The 18,065-nt window shown below is 40.1% G+C and overlaps 1 protein-coding gene across 2 annotated transcripts in view; it reads left to right on the top strand.

Moving 5' to 3' along the window:
- Positions 1–18,065, top strand: part of virma (vir like m6A methyltransferase associated) — a 114,742-nt gene that overhangs the window by 89,814 nt on the left and 6,863 nt on the right. For both annotated transcript variants that reach the window (XM_085992647.1, XM_085992648.1), the window contains exons 21-23: positions 5,074–5,240; positions 10,571–10,896; positions 14,480–14,539. In XM_085992647.1, coding sequence (XP_085848773.1) covers positions 5,074–5,240; positions 10,571–10,896; positions 14,480–14,539 — 553 coding nt within the window. The remainder of the gene's footprint in view (positions 1–5,073; positions 5,241–10,570; positions 10,897–14,479; positions 14,540–18,065) is intronic.

Here is an 18,065-nt window from a genome sequence, read left to right on the forward strand (position 1 = left end):
TAGGATGCTGAGGGAAGTGAAGGAAGAAATCGTGGAGGTACTGGCCATAACCTTCCAATCCTCCTTAGAAATGGGGGTGGTGCCAGAGGACTTTTTTTTTAATTCATTGATGGGATGTGGGCGTCGCTGGCTGGCTAGGCCTGCATTTAGTGCCCATCCCTAATTGCCCTTGAGAAGATGGTGAGCCGTCTTCTTGAACCGCTGCAGTCCATATGGTGTAGGTACACCCACAATGCTGTTAGGAAGGGAGTTCTAGGATTTTGGCCCAGCGACCGTGAAGGAACGGCGATACAGGTCCAAGTCAGGATGGTGTGTGGCTTGGAGGGGAACTTGTGGGTGGTGATGTTCCCATGCATCTGCTGCCCTTGTCCTTCTAAGTGGTAGAGGTCGCGGGTTTGGAAGGTGCTGTTGAAGGAGCTTTGGCGAGTTGCTGCAGTGCATCTTGTAGATGGTACACACTGCAGCTACAGTGCGCCGGTGGTGGGGGGAGTGAATGTTGAAGGTGGTGGATGGAGTGCCAATCAAGCGGGCTGCTTTATCCTGAATGGTGTCGAGCTTCTTGAGTGTTGTTGGAGCTGCACTCATCCAGGCAAGTGGAGAGTATTCCATCACACTCCTGACTTGTGCCTTGTAGATGGTGGAAAGGCTTTGGGGAGTCAGGAGGTGAGACACTCGCCGCAGAATTCCCAGCCTCTGGCCTGCTCTTGTAGCCACAGTATTTATATGGCTGGTCCAGTTCAGTTTCTGATCAATGGTAACCCCCCAGAATTGCAAATGTTACATCCTTGTTCAAAAAAGGGTGTAAAGACTATAAGCTGGTCAGTTTAACCTCGGTAGTGGGGAAGCTTTTAGAAACAATAATCCAGGACAAAATTAACAGTCATTTGGACAAGTGTGAATTAATTAAGGAAAGCCAGCACGGATTTGTTAAAGGCAAATCGTGTTTAACCAACTTGATCAAGTTATTTGATGAGGTAACAGAGAGGGTTGATGAGGGCAATGCGGTCGACGTGGTGTACATGGATTTCCAAAAGGCGTTTGATGAAGTGGCACATAATAGGTTTGCCAGCAAAGTTGAAGCTCATGAAATAAAAGGGACAGTGGCAGTGTGGATATGAAATTGGCTAAGTGACAAGAAACAGAGTTGTGGTGAACGGTTTTTCGGACTGGAGGAAGGTATACAGTGGTGTTCCCCAGGGGTCGGTTCTAGGACCATTGCTTTTCTTGTCTTGATATATATTAATGACTTGGATATGGGTGTACAGGGTACAATTTCAAAATTTGCAGATGGCACAAAACTTGGAAGTATAGTGAACAGTGAGGATTTTAGTGATAGACTTCAAGAGGACATAGACAGGCTGGTGGAATGGGCAGATACGTGGCAGATTAAATTTAATGCAGTAAAGTGTGAAGTGATACATTTTGGTAGAAAGAATGAGGAGAGGAAATATAAACTAAAAAGGTGCACTAAAGGGAGTTTACGTGCACAAATCGTTGAAGGTGGTAGGGCAGGTTGAGAAAGCAGTTAAAAAAGCTTATGGGATCCTGGGCTTTGCGAATAGAGGTTATAGAGTACAAAAGCGTGGCCATTCTGATGAACCTGTATAAAACACTAGTTCGGCCTCACTTCGGAAAACTACCGCAATCTCCAGCGCAATTTGGGCCCAGATTGCCGAGCGCGTCCAGAGCGGAAACTCTACCCCACTGAGAACAACGTCACACCAGTGTAATGATGCAACTGCACTAATGGTGTTTGTGTCTCACCATCTCCTTTTGAGCAGAGTTGGAAGCATACAATTATACTGCAGTTCAAATCATTATAGAGAAAGGAACTGAGCTTATATGTATACTCAAAACAAAGCAGAAGAGCAGAATACACCAGCTCCCAACTGCTGTCATGCTTTCTACTGATTAACCAGAGTTGACAGGGCAGTCGGCCCTTTTTAAAATCGGAAAAATATAGTAAGGTAACCTGTATTGTTGAAGCTTTTCGAAAAAATAGATAAAAGGAAAGTTTTGCACTGATTGCAGTGATACTGTGCAAAGCAAAAATGGTTTGTGTGATCTCCTGGACGTATTCTCATTTTTATTCATGCAGCTGAGGAAGGGCTTATACCGTGGCCATTGTACTACACTAAAGTTTCAAATGTCCATCATTATGCTTTCTTAGTGAGTAGGGGAGGCTGGCTACAGGTCAGCTATGCAAATATTTACCATGTCCACCAATACACTCCATTGAAGTCCTACTGCCAACACTTGTTGCATTTACTAATATAAACCAGGGCAATGGTGAGGGCGTTACAGTTAGCCTCATTGGCCTTCGGCTGGAGAGGTGAGAACAAACCCAGAGTTGACTAATATTGCTGATTGCTATCCAGTGACCCCTGCTGGAAAGTGTGTGTATGTGAATTTTGGGTTTGGCTGTGATGTTCCCTCTATTCAAATAGGTTGCGGACACTCATTGCCTAGCTTACACGTAATGAATGGGCACTTAAGCAAGGAACTGGATTGTTACTACCCATGGAGTTTCACCCCAGTATGAGTCGCTGCCTTTAGGTGAGGAGAGAATTGGAGGAAAATAGTACAGTGCAACTGATCAATAATGTGCAAAATAGTTCCCAAAATAAAATTAGTTTAATACTGGCTTAATCAGTTTAGGATTACCAGGCATGTAATTGGTGTTAGAGATGATTTATGCAACTTGGACATTAATTTCTGTGAAACTTTTTTCTTGTTTTCCTACTTTAAATCCTTTTGGTTTCTGTTCACCATTTCTTGCCCAAATGCAGTACTGAAATCAGGTAGTTCCCCGGCCTATACAAATGATGCTTTTGATTGTTGGAGCCACTTCCAGGCAACCTATTTTACTACAGTAAATGAACAAACAAGCAAACAGAAGTGTATTCTTAAATTACAGTCCTATAACTCATAATTTGGAAATTTGAATATAAAGTTACAAGCCTGCTAAAATGCCCGAGTCGGTAGTGCTTAACTGAGGAAAAAAATTACATTGTACATACATCTGTCATATTGTATTTAGAAATGTGTTAGTAACCATGGCATGCTGAAAAAATACTGCGTGAATTTTACATTTATGGTACTCCTATAATTCCTGTACATCAGAAACATCTAAAGTTTATTGAATTTATACTATGTATACAGGTGTATGTTGAAAATTGTTTTAGGCAAAAATTTTAAAGCAGAATTCATGTTGATTAAATTTGACTTATGATAAAGATCATACTGGTGATTGCGTTCAATCAGTCCCAGATCCTAGAAATATGGTAGATCTTTTTTAGAACCTTGGTACAGTGCTTTGAGCGAATCTTAGAATGGTTACAACACAGAAGGAGGCTATTCAGCCGGCTCTCTGCAAGAGCACTTCAGCTAGTCCCACTCCCCTACTCTTTCTCCGTAGCTCTGCAATTTTTTTTCTTTCAGGTAATTAGCCAATTACCTTTTGAAAGCTACGATTGAATCTGCCTCCACCCCCCTTTCAGGTAGTGAATTCCAGATCCTAACCACTCGCCGCGTAAAAAAGTTTTTCCTCGTGTCGCCTTTGGTTCTTCTGTCAATCCCCTTAAATCTGTGTCCTCTGGTTCTCGACCCTTCTGCCAATGGGGACAGTTTCTCTCTATCTACTCTGTCTAGACCCCTCATGATTTTGAACACCTCTATCAAATCCCCTTTCAACCTTTTCTGCTTGAAGGAGAACAACACCAGCTTCTCCAGTCTATCCACATAACTGAAGTCCCTCATCGCTGGAACCATTCTTGTAAATCTTTTCTGCACCCTCTCTAAGGCCTTCACATCCTTCCTAAAGTGCGGTGCCTAGTATTGGACACAATACTCCAGTTAAGGCCGAACCAGTGTTTTATAAAGGTTCATCATAACTTCCTTGCTTTTGTACTCTATGCCTCTATTTATGAAGCCCAGGATCCCGTATGCTTTTTTAACCACTTTTTCAACCTGCCCTGCCACCTTCAACGATTTGTGCACATATACCCCCAGGTCTCTCATGCATTCCCTTTAGAATTGTACCCATTAGTTTATACTGCCCCTCCTCACTCTTCTTACCAAAATGTATCACTTCGCACTTTTCTTTGTTAAAATACATCTGCCACGTGTCCGCCCATTCCACCAGCCTGTCCATGTCCTCTTGAAGGCCATCACTATCCTCCTCACTGTTCACTATACTTCCAAGTTTTTGTCATATTAGGAAATATTAATTTATTTTCATTGAAAATGTTTGTTTCTGCTTTCATTGTAAACAGTTGAGAATACTGAAGGACAAACTGACCTTGAGAAATGATTTAATCATTATACTAGTAGTGTTTTGTGTTTGACTAAGCAAAGCTGCTGCTGATGTCAGAAACTAAAGGCAGTTTGTTTCCTCCGAGACTGTGGCCTGTGGGTCTCCCTGAAGTGCTGTCAGTTTCACCCAGAGTATAAAAATACATGCTAAAACCTTCCAGACTTTCACCATTTGTTCATTGTTATTCTTTTCCAACCTGATAGAGAATATCTTTCTCTTCATTCTGTGGCACCCCTCACTCTGTTGGAAATGTACTGAAATCCCATAGAATTCAGTACTGGCTGGTTGGAAGAAGGGTGCTCTGAATAGATGCTACAGTTGACCTCTGTGTTTCTGGTTTAAGAGAAGGGGAAGAAGAAAAAAATCAGCCATAAGTGAGCCTCCTCAAAAGTGCGTGTGTGTATTCATGTCCAATGAGCAGGATGATTGGCTATGATGACTTTTGTGGTCCAAATAGCCTACTGACTTCACTGACTGGACTCTCAGGCGAGTTATGGAGAGCATACCCCAGCGGAAGTCAATACAATGTCCTTCAGGAAAGGAAGGGAATAAAATTGGGAGGCAGGGAAAGATAATAGAAGAAGACAAAGAAATGGGCTCTTCCATGGTTCTGGTTTGTTTGGTTTTTACTGAGGATCATAATTACATTAATGAATAGAATGTTCGATAGACTGAGATACAACTGACATTTAAATTCTTGTGTACTCATCATGATTAGGTGCCATGCACTGATCAGTTTGCGGTAATGTTCTTTGTAGGTCAAGGTTGACTTGATTGACCTAGCTGAGAAGTGCTGCTGTGATATGGACCTGAAGGCAGAACTGGAAAGGTCATTCCTTTCAGAACCCTCTTCGCCTGGGAGAGCCAAGGTATCAAAAGGCTTTAAACTGGGAAAACACAAGCATGAGACCTTCATCACCTCCAGGTGAGATGTCAAAAGTTGAACCTATTTGTTTGAACCACAAGGTAAAGAAACTAGAAAATAGTTTGACTCTTCTATTGGTCGTCAGTATTAAGAGAATTATGCATATAAAACATGTTTAGAATTGCTATAAAAGTTGGTTCTAACTGGCTATCTGCTTCTTCACACTGTTGTGCCAGTTACATAGTTTCAGCACATTCATATCTCTATTTTCATAAATATACCCTTTTAACTCTTTAAAAAGATTTTCTTATTTCACTAGCTATTTTGGGCAGGTAACTCCATTGTCAAAATGAAATTTGTTGTATCAAAAATACACACCGTAGAATGCATCAAAACTGCCCTATTTATTGGATCTGACCTCCCTCCGCAATGATGATATCAGGTTTGAGTATTGTCTGTTTTTTTAGTCATCTGGGAATCTATTCCACATTAGTACAACTAGTGGGGAAAATAATTATTTCCAATCTTAAATTTTATTTAAGGCTGGTTAAATTTGGTTACGGTGGAAATCTGGAACCCCCACCCCTGCCCCCACCCAAAGAAAAAAAGCTGTTGCGGCTAGGTCAATAGAAAATTTCCAAACTGAGATTGATAGACTTTTGTTAGGCACGGGTATTGAGGGTTATGGAACCAAGGTGGGTAGATGAATTTAAGATACAGATCAGCCATGATCTAATTGAATGGGGAACAGGCTTGAGGGGCTGAATGGCCTACTCCTGTTCCTATAATATAAACCTCCTATCCTCTAGTTCTCTACTCCAACGTTAAGTGCTTCCACCTACATTATAATTTCCTCTGAGTTGCGCTAATTTGATTTGTTTAGGCCAGGAGTACTCATTATATGACCCGGGGGCCAATTTGGGCTCTTGGCCTCTGTTGCAGCCTTTGGGAGAATCTTGTGAGGACCTGCAACCTTCCCATCGTGAATAAAATCCTGCATGCAACTCAAAATATTATCATGTTGCATTTTGATTAAGAAAACACAATATTCTATTGGTGTTTTTATGAGCAATAGTTTGAACTTAAAAAAAAATACCCACCCTTTTAAATAAATGTAAGTTTTAATTTTTTTATTTTACTCCCATGCTTTACTTTTTTTCTCAAAGTATTTTTTTATTAACCAACATTGTAGGTGTACTTTAAACCTTTGAAGACAATCATCATTTCAACATTGCTGTTATAAACCTTGCAATCAACTGCTATTAACATTCCCGTGCAATGCCACTTTACGTTGATATTTAGTGTTTTGACCTCAGGTGTTAGTACTGAATAGGAAAAAGAAACACGTTAAGAGTGGAATGTAGCACAAAACACTGCTTTTGTGGAAAACATCTGTGCAGGTGCTGGAAGAACATTTGCGCTAAAGAGTACCTTCGTTTGCCTGTTTATATTTTTTGTTTAATCTAAAGAAAATCTATGCCCATTTAAACTTCAGACCCTCTTTCGCTGCACCATGAAAAAATAACTGGCTCTCGTTCTGAATGTTTTATTCCTAATCCAAACCAATATATACAAACAACCTCCATTTATATGTTTACACTGTGTCTCCACAAATATTTTCTTTGGAGGCATTAATAACTACACTGGGGAGTTGTTCCATGTGTGCCAACAGTCATCTAGTACCTTTCCCAAATTGCAGTGCTTCATGTGTGAGCCTGAACGGTGTATGTTGGAAGGCTATTTGGCCATGAGGGTGTTAGTTGAGCCCAATCTTGTCTGAAACAAGCAACAATTTCACAGTTGAGCCCAACAGCCTTTCCAGCAAGGGTCTCTGGTTATGAGTTGGGAGTTGCTACTCATTTTTGATGTCAGCTTAGTAAGTCTTTGTTGTACATTTTCTATGGCCCAGAACTGCGCACAGTACTCCAACTGTGGTGTAACTGATGTCTTATGCAAAGTCAACATCACTTCCTTGCTTTTATTCTGCAGCCCACGTATAACCCAGAATCCCATTTGCCTTTTTTATGGACTTTTATTCCGGCATTGGCACCTTTAAAGATCTGTATATTTGTACCTATAGAACTCTCTGTATCTGTCATCTTTTGTTCTTTTTCCTAAATTGAACCACTTTACATTTCTATGTATTGAACTGCATATTCCATCTGCCTGCCCCTTCTTTTAACTTGTCTGTATTTTCCTGCATTCTTCCTCCATGCCTTCTAATTTGATATCATCAGCAAACTTCCTCTTGTACCTATGTCCAAGTTATTATTTATATAAATGGAAAATAAGAGGTCCCAGCACACATTCCTGGGGTGCACAGCACTGCCCACATCCTGAAGCAGTTTGATATACAATGCCCACTGCATTCCCTTTAACTAACTATACACTCTGATTTCTTCAAAGTCAATTAAGGTGGTCAAGCATGATCTGCCCTTCACATATCCATGCTGACTGTCTCTGATTACAGTTTTCTGGTTTATCTCTTTTTCCCTTCTTTTGAACCGGAATGTAACATTTGCCACCCTCCAGTCTTTTGGCACAATTCTAATTTCCAAAGATTTAAAGATTAGTACCTCCAACTTCTCCTCAACCTCCTGGGATTCTATAGGAACGTAGGAACAGGAGTAGGCCATTTAGCCCCTCAAGTCTGTTCTGCCATTCAATGAGATCATGGCTGATCTGTGACCCACCTTTGCCCCATATCCCTTAATACCTTTGGTTAACAAAAATCTATCAATCTCCGATTTAAAATTAACAGTTGATCTAGCATCAACTGCTGTTTGCAGAAGAGAGTTCCAAACTTCTTCTACCCTTTACGTGTAGAAGTGTTTCCTAACTTCACTCTTGAAAGGCCTGGCTTTAACTTTTAGGCCACGTTCCCTAGTCCTAAACTCCCCAACAGCAGAAATCGTTTATTTCTCTCTACTCTTATCAGTTCCCTTAATATCTTGAAAACTTCGATCAAATCATCCCATTACCTTCTAAATTCCAGGGAATACAACCCTAGTTTGTGTAATCTCTCCTTGTAATTTAACCCTTTGAGTCCAAGTATCATTCTGGTAGATCTACGCTGCACTCCCTCCAAGGCCAATATATCCTTCCTCGGGTGTGGTGCCCAGTACTCCAGGTGTGATCTAACCAGGGCTTTGTATAGCTGTAGCATAACTTCTACCCCCTTGTATTCTAGTCCTCTAGCTATATTAGCCTTTTTCATTATTTTCTATACCTGTCCAGACCCCTAAGTCTCTCTGGACCTCCACTATTTCTAGCTTTTCACCATTTAGAAAGTACTCTAAACTAGCCTTTTTTAGGTCCAAAGTGGAGTCATCACACTTGCCAATATTGAAATCCATTTGCCACAGTTTTGCCCATTCACTTAATCTATTAATATCTCTCTGTAATTTTATGCTTCCTTCTAAACTGCTTACAATGCCACCTATCTTTTGTATTATCGACAAACGTAGATATGTGGCTCTCTATCCCATCATCTAAGTTGTTAATAAATACGGTGAATAGTTGAGGTCCCGTAGGACATCACTCGTCACATCCTGCCAATTAGAGTACTTGCCCTTTATCCCTACTCTCTGTCTCCAGCCGCTCAGCCAATTTCTTAACCAGGTCAATAATTTGCCTTCAATTCCATGAGCTTCAACTTTTGCTAACAGTCTCTTATGAGGGACTTTATCGAATGCTTTCTGGAAATCCATATAAATAACAGCCATAGGCATTCCCCTAGCCACTACTTTAGCCACCTCTTCAAAAAACTCAGAGAGCCAGCATGGATTTGTAAAGGGTAGGTCATAATTGACAAATCTGTGATCATCAAGAAGTTCAGTCACTCTATCCTTAATTGTAGACTCTAGTAATTTCCCGACAACAGATGTTAGGCTAACTGATCTATAATTCCCTAGTTTCCCTGTCTCATTTTTCTTAAATAGCGGAGTGACATGTGCAATTTTCCAATCTAAAGAAACAATTCCTGAATCAAGAGAACTTTGGAAGATAATAGTTAGGGCATCTGCAATGTTCTCACCTACTTCCTTTAAAACCCTGGGATGGAAACCATCTGGTGCTGGTGATTTGTCACTCTTTCGTGCCATTATTTTCTTCATTACTGTTATTTTGCTTATGTTGATTTTGGTGAGTCCCTGCCCCTGATTCAATATTGGTTTCTTTGGGACGTCTGGCATGCTATCCTCGTCCTCCTCTGTAAATACTGACACAAAGTAATTATTTAACATGTCACCCATTTCTTTATTTTCATTTACAATATCACCATTATCTGAGATGCAAACCATCTGGGTAAGATGACTTTTCTTCTTTTGAGACCATTGCCTTTTTAAATGCACTTTCGTTCTAAATATTTATCTCCAATACTGGTTCTTCCGTATCTCCCTCAGGTATTCCTACCATCCCACATTCACCATCCTCGATAACCACTGATGTGATATACTTGTTAAGCATCACTATTCTCAATCACAAGTACATAATGGCCCAATTCTGAAGTGGTCTCATCCTTTATTTTAACTATTTTGGCATTTCCCCACAGACGGAGTAAAAAAAATTTAAGATGATTTGTCAGTTGGCCATAATTGCATAAATTCTAGGGCCAGTTCAAAACCACGTTAGAAGGGGTGTGTGAGCCTATTGTCTTAGTTGCAAGGACTGGGTAGAAGGAAAGTGTTAAGTGAAGTTGCACTTTAGGGGTAAATTAGTTGGTTTAAAATCAGCCCAGTGTAATCCACAGCATATTTATACCAGAAGAGGTGCTCTTTCACCCTTGAAGCCCGAGTTTAAATGCAGTCAACAGTGATGGGATGAAGATCTCATTGCTTTGTTGGCTGTAAGTGTTAAGGTCCTACATAAAATGGATTTGAGCAATCGCAACTGAGTTTCTAATGGGTGTGGGCCATAACACAAAATTGTCTCAAACTTGGTACTAATGACAATCTTATTTAGAGAAGCTACAGATTGTTTGGTGTGGGAAATACAAATGTCTGACTGGAACAGTAGTAGAGACTGTGCCTGATGTGGTCACTAGGTGATTAAAATGTGAATGCATTCCATTCCCTAGTGCTAATATCTTGTGCTTTCAGGAGATGAAAAATATATAAAACTTGTTTTTAACATAATTTGATGTAAAATTATGATTTATCCAGAGGGGGACAGTTCTGATGGATGAGGTTGCTATGGAAATCAGTTTTTTACTGAAGTATATATTAATTAACTTCAACTTTGAATATAGTTATTTAATGAAAAATATAACTAAAGTATACTTTTTAAGTAAAATTCAGGATAAATTTTATTTACACTTATGTGATGGTATGTGTAACATATGTAGACTCATTTTAAAATTTTATATGATCTATTTCTGAATTTTATTTTAGTGGAAAATCTGAATATATAGAGCCTGCTAAACGAGCCCATATAGTGCCGCCTCCCCGAGGTCGAGGCAGAGGGGGATTTGGGTCAAATTGTAGACCTCATGATATATTTCGGCAACGGAAGCAAAATACAAGCAGACCACCCTCAATGCATGTGGACGATTTTGTAGCAGCAGAATGCAAAGACGTTCCCTCCTCTGGCCCACCCCCAGCAAAAAGGACAAATAAAGGACCTCAGAAAGCTCCTCGTGGTGGATTTTCTGGAAATAGAGGAGCACGAGGTGTCTTTCACAGTCAAAACCGTTTCTTTTCTCCACCTGCTCCCAAAGGTTTGTTAATATTTAACCATAGATAATTCCCATGTCATTTAGTGTGATACTGAACAAATTGAAATAATTTGGTTATTTGCATTTTATTTATTTAATTCATTTACTGCTTCAGCAAAAGCCATCTTCAATAGCTCAAGAGTCAGGGATAAATTACCTTAGATTGTAAGGTAGCTCATGTAGTTGCAAGGGGACTACAGGCCCATCAGCCTGACATCCATCATTGGGAAGATGCTTGAAGGGATCCTAAGAGATGACCTTTATGATCACTGGGAAAGAGAAGGGGCCATTAGACGCACTCAACATGGCTTCCAGAAAAGAAGGCTGTGTCTTGCAAACTTGATTTGAGTTTTTTTTGAAGAAGTTACTCGGTTCGTGAATGAGGGTAATCTGGTTGACATTATCTACCTGGACTTACAGAAAACCTTTGGTAAGCTACCTCACACTAGGTTACTTCACGAGATAGAACCTTGTGGTATCTGTGGGAATTTGATATGCTGGATTAGGAATTGGCTCCAATTCCACAGCCAAAATGTTTGAGTCAATGGTTGTGGATCAGCCTGGAGGCAGGTTACTAGTGGTATCCCCCAGGGAGCGGTGTTAGGCCTGCTACTTTGCACTGTTTTATATTAATGGCTTGGACAGTGGTGTTAGGGATATGATCAGTATGTTTACAAATTATAACATTTGTTCAAGGGTTAAGACAGTAGAAGAGTATAATCTAATGCAGAGATTTAGATGCACTAGGGGAATGGGCCAAACAATGGCAAATGACATTTAAACTAGATAAATGTAGTGTCATGCATGTAGGTAGGACCAACACAGAATACATTTACAGAATGATACTGAAGAAGTTGCAAGAGAAAAGCACTGGGCTCACGACCAATGCAGAGAAGCTGTAGCCAAAACAAAATAGGGTATTGGGTTGTATTAATAGAACCATACAAATCGAAGGACACCATTCTGTCATTATACAGGTCATTGGTTAGACCGCATTGGGAGTACTGTGTCCAGTTCTGGACCCCACACGTGGTGGGTGATATAGCAGCCTTGGAAAAGGTTCAGAAGAGGGTTACGAGAACGATTTCAAACTTAAAGAACCATAGTTACTCAGAGGCTTAAAAAGCTGGGTCTGTTTACTTTAGAGCAGCGTAGACATATAGTCAACTTAATATAGGTATATAAAATAATGAAAGGGTCTGATTGTGTGCCTATTTATAGATTATTTCAGTTTGACAGATTAGGGAGGACCAGGGACATGCATTTAAACTACACAAAAGTAGGAATAGGCTAGATGTTAGGTGCTTCTTCTTTCCGAGTAGTGAGCCTCTGGAATGCGTTGCCGGCTTGTGCAGTGGGTGCTGATTCTCTGAATGTGTTCAAGAGAGAGCTGGACCAGTTCTTGGCTGGGGCAAAATCGCATGATATAGAAGGTAAGTGGATTAACAGTTAACGTACGCATGGTCAATGTGATCTCCTGGACTGGTTTTGATTGCCCAAGAGAGTCGGAGAGGAATTTACCAGTTTGGTTTTCCTCATTGGCCCTGGTTTAGCACACACTTATCATAGTCCCATCCCGTTCTTGAATAATTTAGTTCTTTCAGTGCCTACAGGTGTGCTCTGAAAAGGTTTCTAGCATACAGATTGTTTTTCCAAAATGCAAAACTCATGGTAATTTTTTCCTACTCTGAACCAATGTAAACTGTTCCCTCCCTTCAGATACTGCTCCCCTCTAATGTTCCCTTTAAGCTGCGCAGCCGGTGGGCCAGCTTTTAAATTGGGGAAAAAAACGCATGTGCGCGGACTTTTGAATGGGCTGTGTGGCCCCCCAAAAATTACAGGGAACATTGCTCCCCTCCCTTTCAAATCTGCTGTCATCACCCTCTTCCTCAGAAAAAACACTCTTGATTCCTCCATCCTTGCAAACAACTATCCAATTTTGCTTTCCTCTCCAAAGCCCTTGAACGTGTTGTCGCTTCCCAAATATGTGTCAATCTTTCCCGAATCTCCATGTTTGAAGCTCTCCAATCAGGTTTCCGCTACTGCCATAGCACTGAAATGGCACTAATCAAAGTCACAAATTACATCCTCTTTGACTGTGACTATGGTGTACTATCCCACCTAATTCTTCTCAACCTCTCTACAAGCTTTGACACAGTTGACCACGCCATCCTCTTCCAACAACTCTCTTCCATTGTCCAGCTGAGTGGGGCTTCCCTAACCTGGTTTCACTCTTACCTATCCAATTATAGCCAAAGAATTTCCTGCATTGGGTTCTCTTCGCAGCCCTGCACTTTTACCTCTGGAGTCCTCCAAGAATTTATCCTTGGCCCCCTCCTATTTCTCATCTACTTGCTGCCTCTTGGCGACGTCATCCAAAGTCATGATGCCAGGTTCCATATGTATGCCGACGACACCCTGCTATTCGTCACCACCATCTCTCTACCCCTCCACTGCTTCTGTGTTGTCTCTAGTCTTTGATGAGCCACATTTTCCTCCAATATGGGAAGATTGAAGCATTGCTTGCAGCCCTTGCCAACGATTCCATCCCCCCTGCCTGTCCACTGTCTGAGGCTGAAACAGACTGTTTGCATCCTTGGCTTCCTATTTGACCTTGAGCTGAGCTGATCCCATATCCTTTCCAGCATAAAGACTGCCTACTTCCACCTCCCGTAACATCACCCGTCTCAATTTATCTGCTGCTGAAACCCTCATCCATGCTTTTTTTTTTTACTTCCAGACTCGACTATTCCAATGTTCTCCTGGCCAGTCTACCATCCTCCACCGTTCATAAACTTGAGCTCATCCAAAATTCTGCTACTCGTATCCTAACTCGCACCAAGTCCCGCTCACCCATCACCCCTGTGCTTGCTGACCTACATTGGCTCCCGGTCCACTAATGCCTCGATTTTTCAGTTCTCACCCTCGTTTTCAAATCCTTCCATATCCGTACCCCTCCCTATCTCTGTAACCTCCTCCAACCCTACAACTATCTGTGAACTCTGCATTCCTTCAACTCTGGCCTCTTGTACGTCTTCCACTCCCTCTGCCCCACCATTGGTGGCCGTGCCTTCAGCTGTATAGGTCCTGAATGCTTTTTGGTTTGTTTGTACGTGCACAATGTTCTGATGTAAATAGGAAAGTGAGAGTATTCATTTTCATCACAGTGGCACTGTAATGCTGTTGTGATGAAACTTGAATCCTCTCCCTTTCCTTCAGATGATGCACCTTTTTCATGGAGCTTGTACATATACATATCCAAATTATCTTGTTCTGTCACATTTAAAAAAAAACAAATACTATTAAGGGAAGATGAAATTCAATAGTATTTTATAAAATTTGTGTCATTTTATTTATGCCAACAATCCAAAGCAGTATAGAGTGGCAATTATAAACATATGCTAAATAAATACTTATTGTGACTTCTAAAATGTACCTGTTTTTGCTCTGGGAATTGTAATATCTTGTTTCAGTGAGAATGTGAAATAGTGCACAATGCAAGGCATGAGTGAATAAGAAATAAGACATAGCAACCAGGTGTGGTTGGTGGTACTTTTTATTAATCTTTTTCTTTTTCTCTTTGTAGAAGATCTACCTTTTATTCCAGGTCATGCAGTTGGACTCCTGCATCCTAGCACTAGAAATCGTAAGTAATTTGTTGTCTCTGTGTCTGTGTGTATATATATATATATATAAAATTCACATAGACAGTAGAAAGAATTTATAATGCATAATCTGTTATGATCACTGTACACTTGATCACAGTTGAATTTATCTGAAATAATATTTGGGCAGTAAGTATCTCTCCTTGTAATGGGTTTTTGGTTGTGATTGCTCATACACCATATTCCATCCATGATGGTTATTGGCACAAAGGGGCTTGAATCCATCCCAGATTAATGGGATTAAATTTGGCTCTAAACTGGCAATCTTAATCAGAGAGGCTCCAAGGATGACTGGTGTGGGAAATGAAAATTACAGTGGTGTAGTTGGGTGTACTTTTCTAAGATTGAGGCAGAGTAGAGGGAACTTAACACTGCAGCTGGCTGTGTTAGACTGGCCCAAGGGTGGTGAGGTGGTAGATACTGACACCAGATGCCTGAAATATTAGTGTTCCAAGCACCAGCATTAAATTAAGCACAAAAATTCATCAAAACAAAATCATCCATGGGCATCAGCTGACTACACATTACAGCTCCAAGGTAAACATCTTTCCTCTGGTCTAATTGTTCAAGTTACACAACCTGGATAGAACAGTAGAACACTGCAAGTTGACCACTTTGTTAAATTGAATTTTTTTTATAAATTCCATTTTAAAATCAGAAAATATATATATGCAAATCATCTTACTAACTCAACAGCTGGTTATTCAGGAAGTTGATGACTTCAGTCCTAAGCTGCATTTTTAACTGCTCTAAGTTAAAAGGTAGATAGGTATTTTAAATTGTACCTCAGTAGAAATCAGCTTTTATGGATTCTGGATCTGAAACACTTCCATTGAAGAGTATTATTGTATTTAAGTCTAAACCTGGTTAGCTGGAGGAGTAAATAAGGTCTCATTCATATGGAATTGCCCTCAATTTTTACTTCTTACATTGAGAAGCCATGCTACAGATGATCCTCCTGGCATGATCCAAATGTACATGTGGAGAATAAGAAATGTGTTAATAAATTGAAAAGATTTCTACTGATGTTCAATTTTTAATTTATTTTTTAACTTCCAAGTATTCACCAGGCTGGGTGGGAATTTCATGAGTAAAGTTATTCAGCTTAATTAATTTGCTCCATTGTTTACTTCCGTGTTCAGGACCCAAATGAACAGTATCATCCTCCTCTCAAAATCTTTCTGTCTAGGGAGAACCGAGTTAGTTCCCATAGCTTGTTACACATTGAGTTAAGATTTAATGCAGTAGTTAACCTTCTGAACAGCGCACAATACTCCCAAATGTGGTCTTTCTGTTAGTCATCTCAATTTTGCAAAATAATACTATAATACATCCCATGTAATATTTGCAAACACTTTTCTTTCAAATAATTTTGAAAGATTTTGGCCTAAAGATTTTTTGAGATCACTGCTCTGTCCTTTCTTGAAAATTAAATAGTATTTGCTTTTACATGTTCTCTGAACTATCAGTATTTCTTGGCATGCTTCCTCACCCAGTGCTTTTCAAAATTCTGGATGAATGCAGTCTGGCCATTTTAAAAAAAAGTTCTCCATTTTCTTCCCCTTTTTGTCCTATAACATGATTCATTTGTGTCAGCAGCCCTCCACTACCTCGCCCAAGTGGGCATTCTTCCTATTTGAACTCTGGGAACATTAGCAGTCTATTATACCATGGGTATGTCACAGCCAAACCCAGTCTGGTCCTTAAATAATGCTCACACAGGCACTTTCCTGTAAAGTTCACCAGACACCAATCAGGAGCAGGATTCTTAGCTGATTTTTCATCTCGCCGGTGCATGGCTGCTGAGACCATTCATAGCCTCTACCACCACCCTGGCTGAGATCAGCTTCGTACCTAACCATTGGTGCATTTACCTATTAAGCCATTAGAAAGGACATTAAAGTCATAGTGTATTTCACTAGAATTCTACCAGGGATGAGAAACTATATGAGGAGAGACTTGAGATACTGGGATTATTTCCACTGGAGCAGAGAAGACTAATATATTTGATCAGGCTTTTTTAAAATTATGAAGTGTTCTGATATAGTGACTAGGGAAAGACTATGTCCTCTAGTTGTGAAGTCAGTGACAAGGGGTCACCAATTTAAAATTGTCACCGAGTGGTGTTAGGAGATTTTTTTTTTTTAAACAGGATTGGTCAAGCATAGAATACTTTGCCACAGGGAGTGGTTGAGACAGAGTCTAGATGCAGGGATTCTTCTTGCAACACCTGCGACATAAATAGACTCCAGCTTCAAGTGGTAGCATTGGCTTTGAATTGTTTCAAAGGCAATGTATATAGTGTTGCTACGGAAAAAGGAACCGACAGCACAATCGTGTCAACAAGCAGGACAGGCACGATGTCATACAAATACAGCACTGGTTCAAGGTGCATGAGGAAAAGGCAGTGCTCAGAGAGTGGTGAATTAATTCCATCTGCATACAAAATTCATATAGGTTCCATATATATCTGCAGAGTTCACCATGGTCAACAGTTTGGATAAACATGCCATTCAGCAGAAATTGTCTCATTGAATAAATCCACTAACTTACAGCAGAGTTATCTCCTAGTATGGTATTCATTCTAGAATCTAAAAGTTGTGTTAAAGGCTAGTTGCATGTGTAAGCTTCAATTTCCTGTAATTGGCTACAAATTGATGTTTACATCAATTGATGAGTATAGCTTGAGTTATGCTTGTCTCTGCCAGAGACCAGCCCCCTCTCAATATATACTATTTGGAGAATATTATGTGGACAATGGCTAATGAAGATAATGTTCTAATCTTTAGTAATGAGGAATATTGTATCTAAAGTGAATAATTTCTTTTGGTATCACTCAATTTACTTCTGTATGTGATTGGTTTACTTTCCCTCCCATATCCCTCAAATTACTTAAAGGCTGATTTTGTCCAGTAACATTTAACTTTATGTTTAGCCATTAAAACCAAGTTGTGAAGTTATATTTCTCATAATATGCATTTTGATACTGTATTTTTTCCTAATACAATTTCCCATTCACCATTCTCGCCTGACTCTAAGAAAATGATCGAGAGTATAATTCAAATGTTCAGCATTTACTTGTACCATAGAATTATCTACACCCAAATGTCCCATCTCCAGTTTTTCTAACTAGCTTTCACTTGCTTCTGAACACTCCATCCTACACCAGCATCCCTGCTCCCTTACTGCACGAGTTATTAACCACCTTGAACTGGCTCAATTAATTAATTTCTTGAAAGCTGGTTTCTTCCACTTCGTTTCAGAATTGCTGACACTTGTGATTATTACCCATTCTTTACTTAGTAGCTTGTTCTCTAAAACTGTTTCCTTTCCCATTCCAAAAATAGCCCAACAATGGCTTTACATCAGCTGGAGCACATTCATTCCTAAAAATGAGAGAACTTAATATTAACAGTGTTGCCAACTGAGCCAAACAAATGCACTTAAAATATTAAATACGATATAAAATATTAAGTACCTGGAGCTCTGCTAATGGCCTTGTGAGTG

This window comes from Somniosus microcephalus, chromosome 7 (genome assembly GCF_052327205.1).
Source record: "Somniosus microcephalus isolate GS21.2 chromosome 7, FLI_Smic_1.0, whole genome shotgun sequence".
NCBI classification, from domain to species: Eukaryota; Metazoa; Chordata; class Chondrichthyes; order Squaliformes; family Somniosidae; genus Somniosus; species Somniosus microcephalus.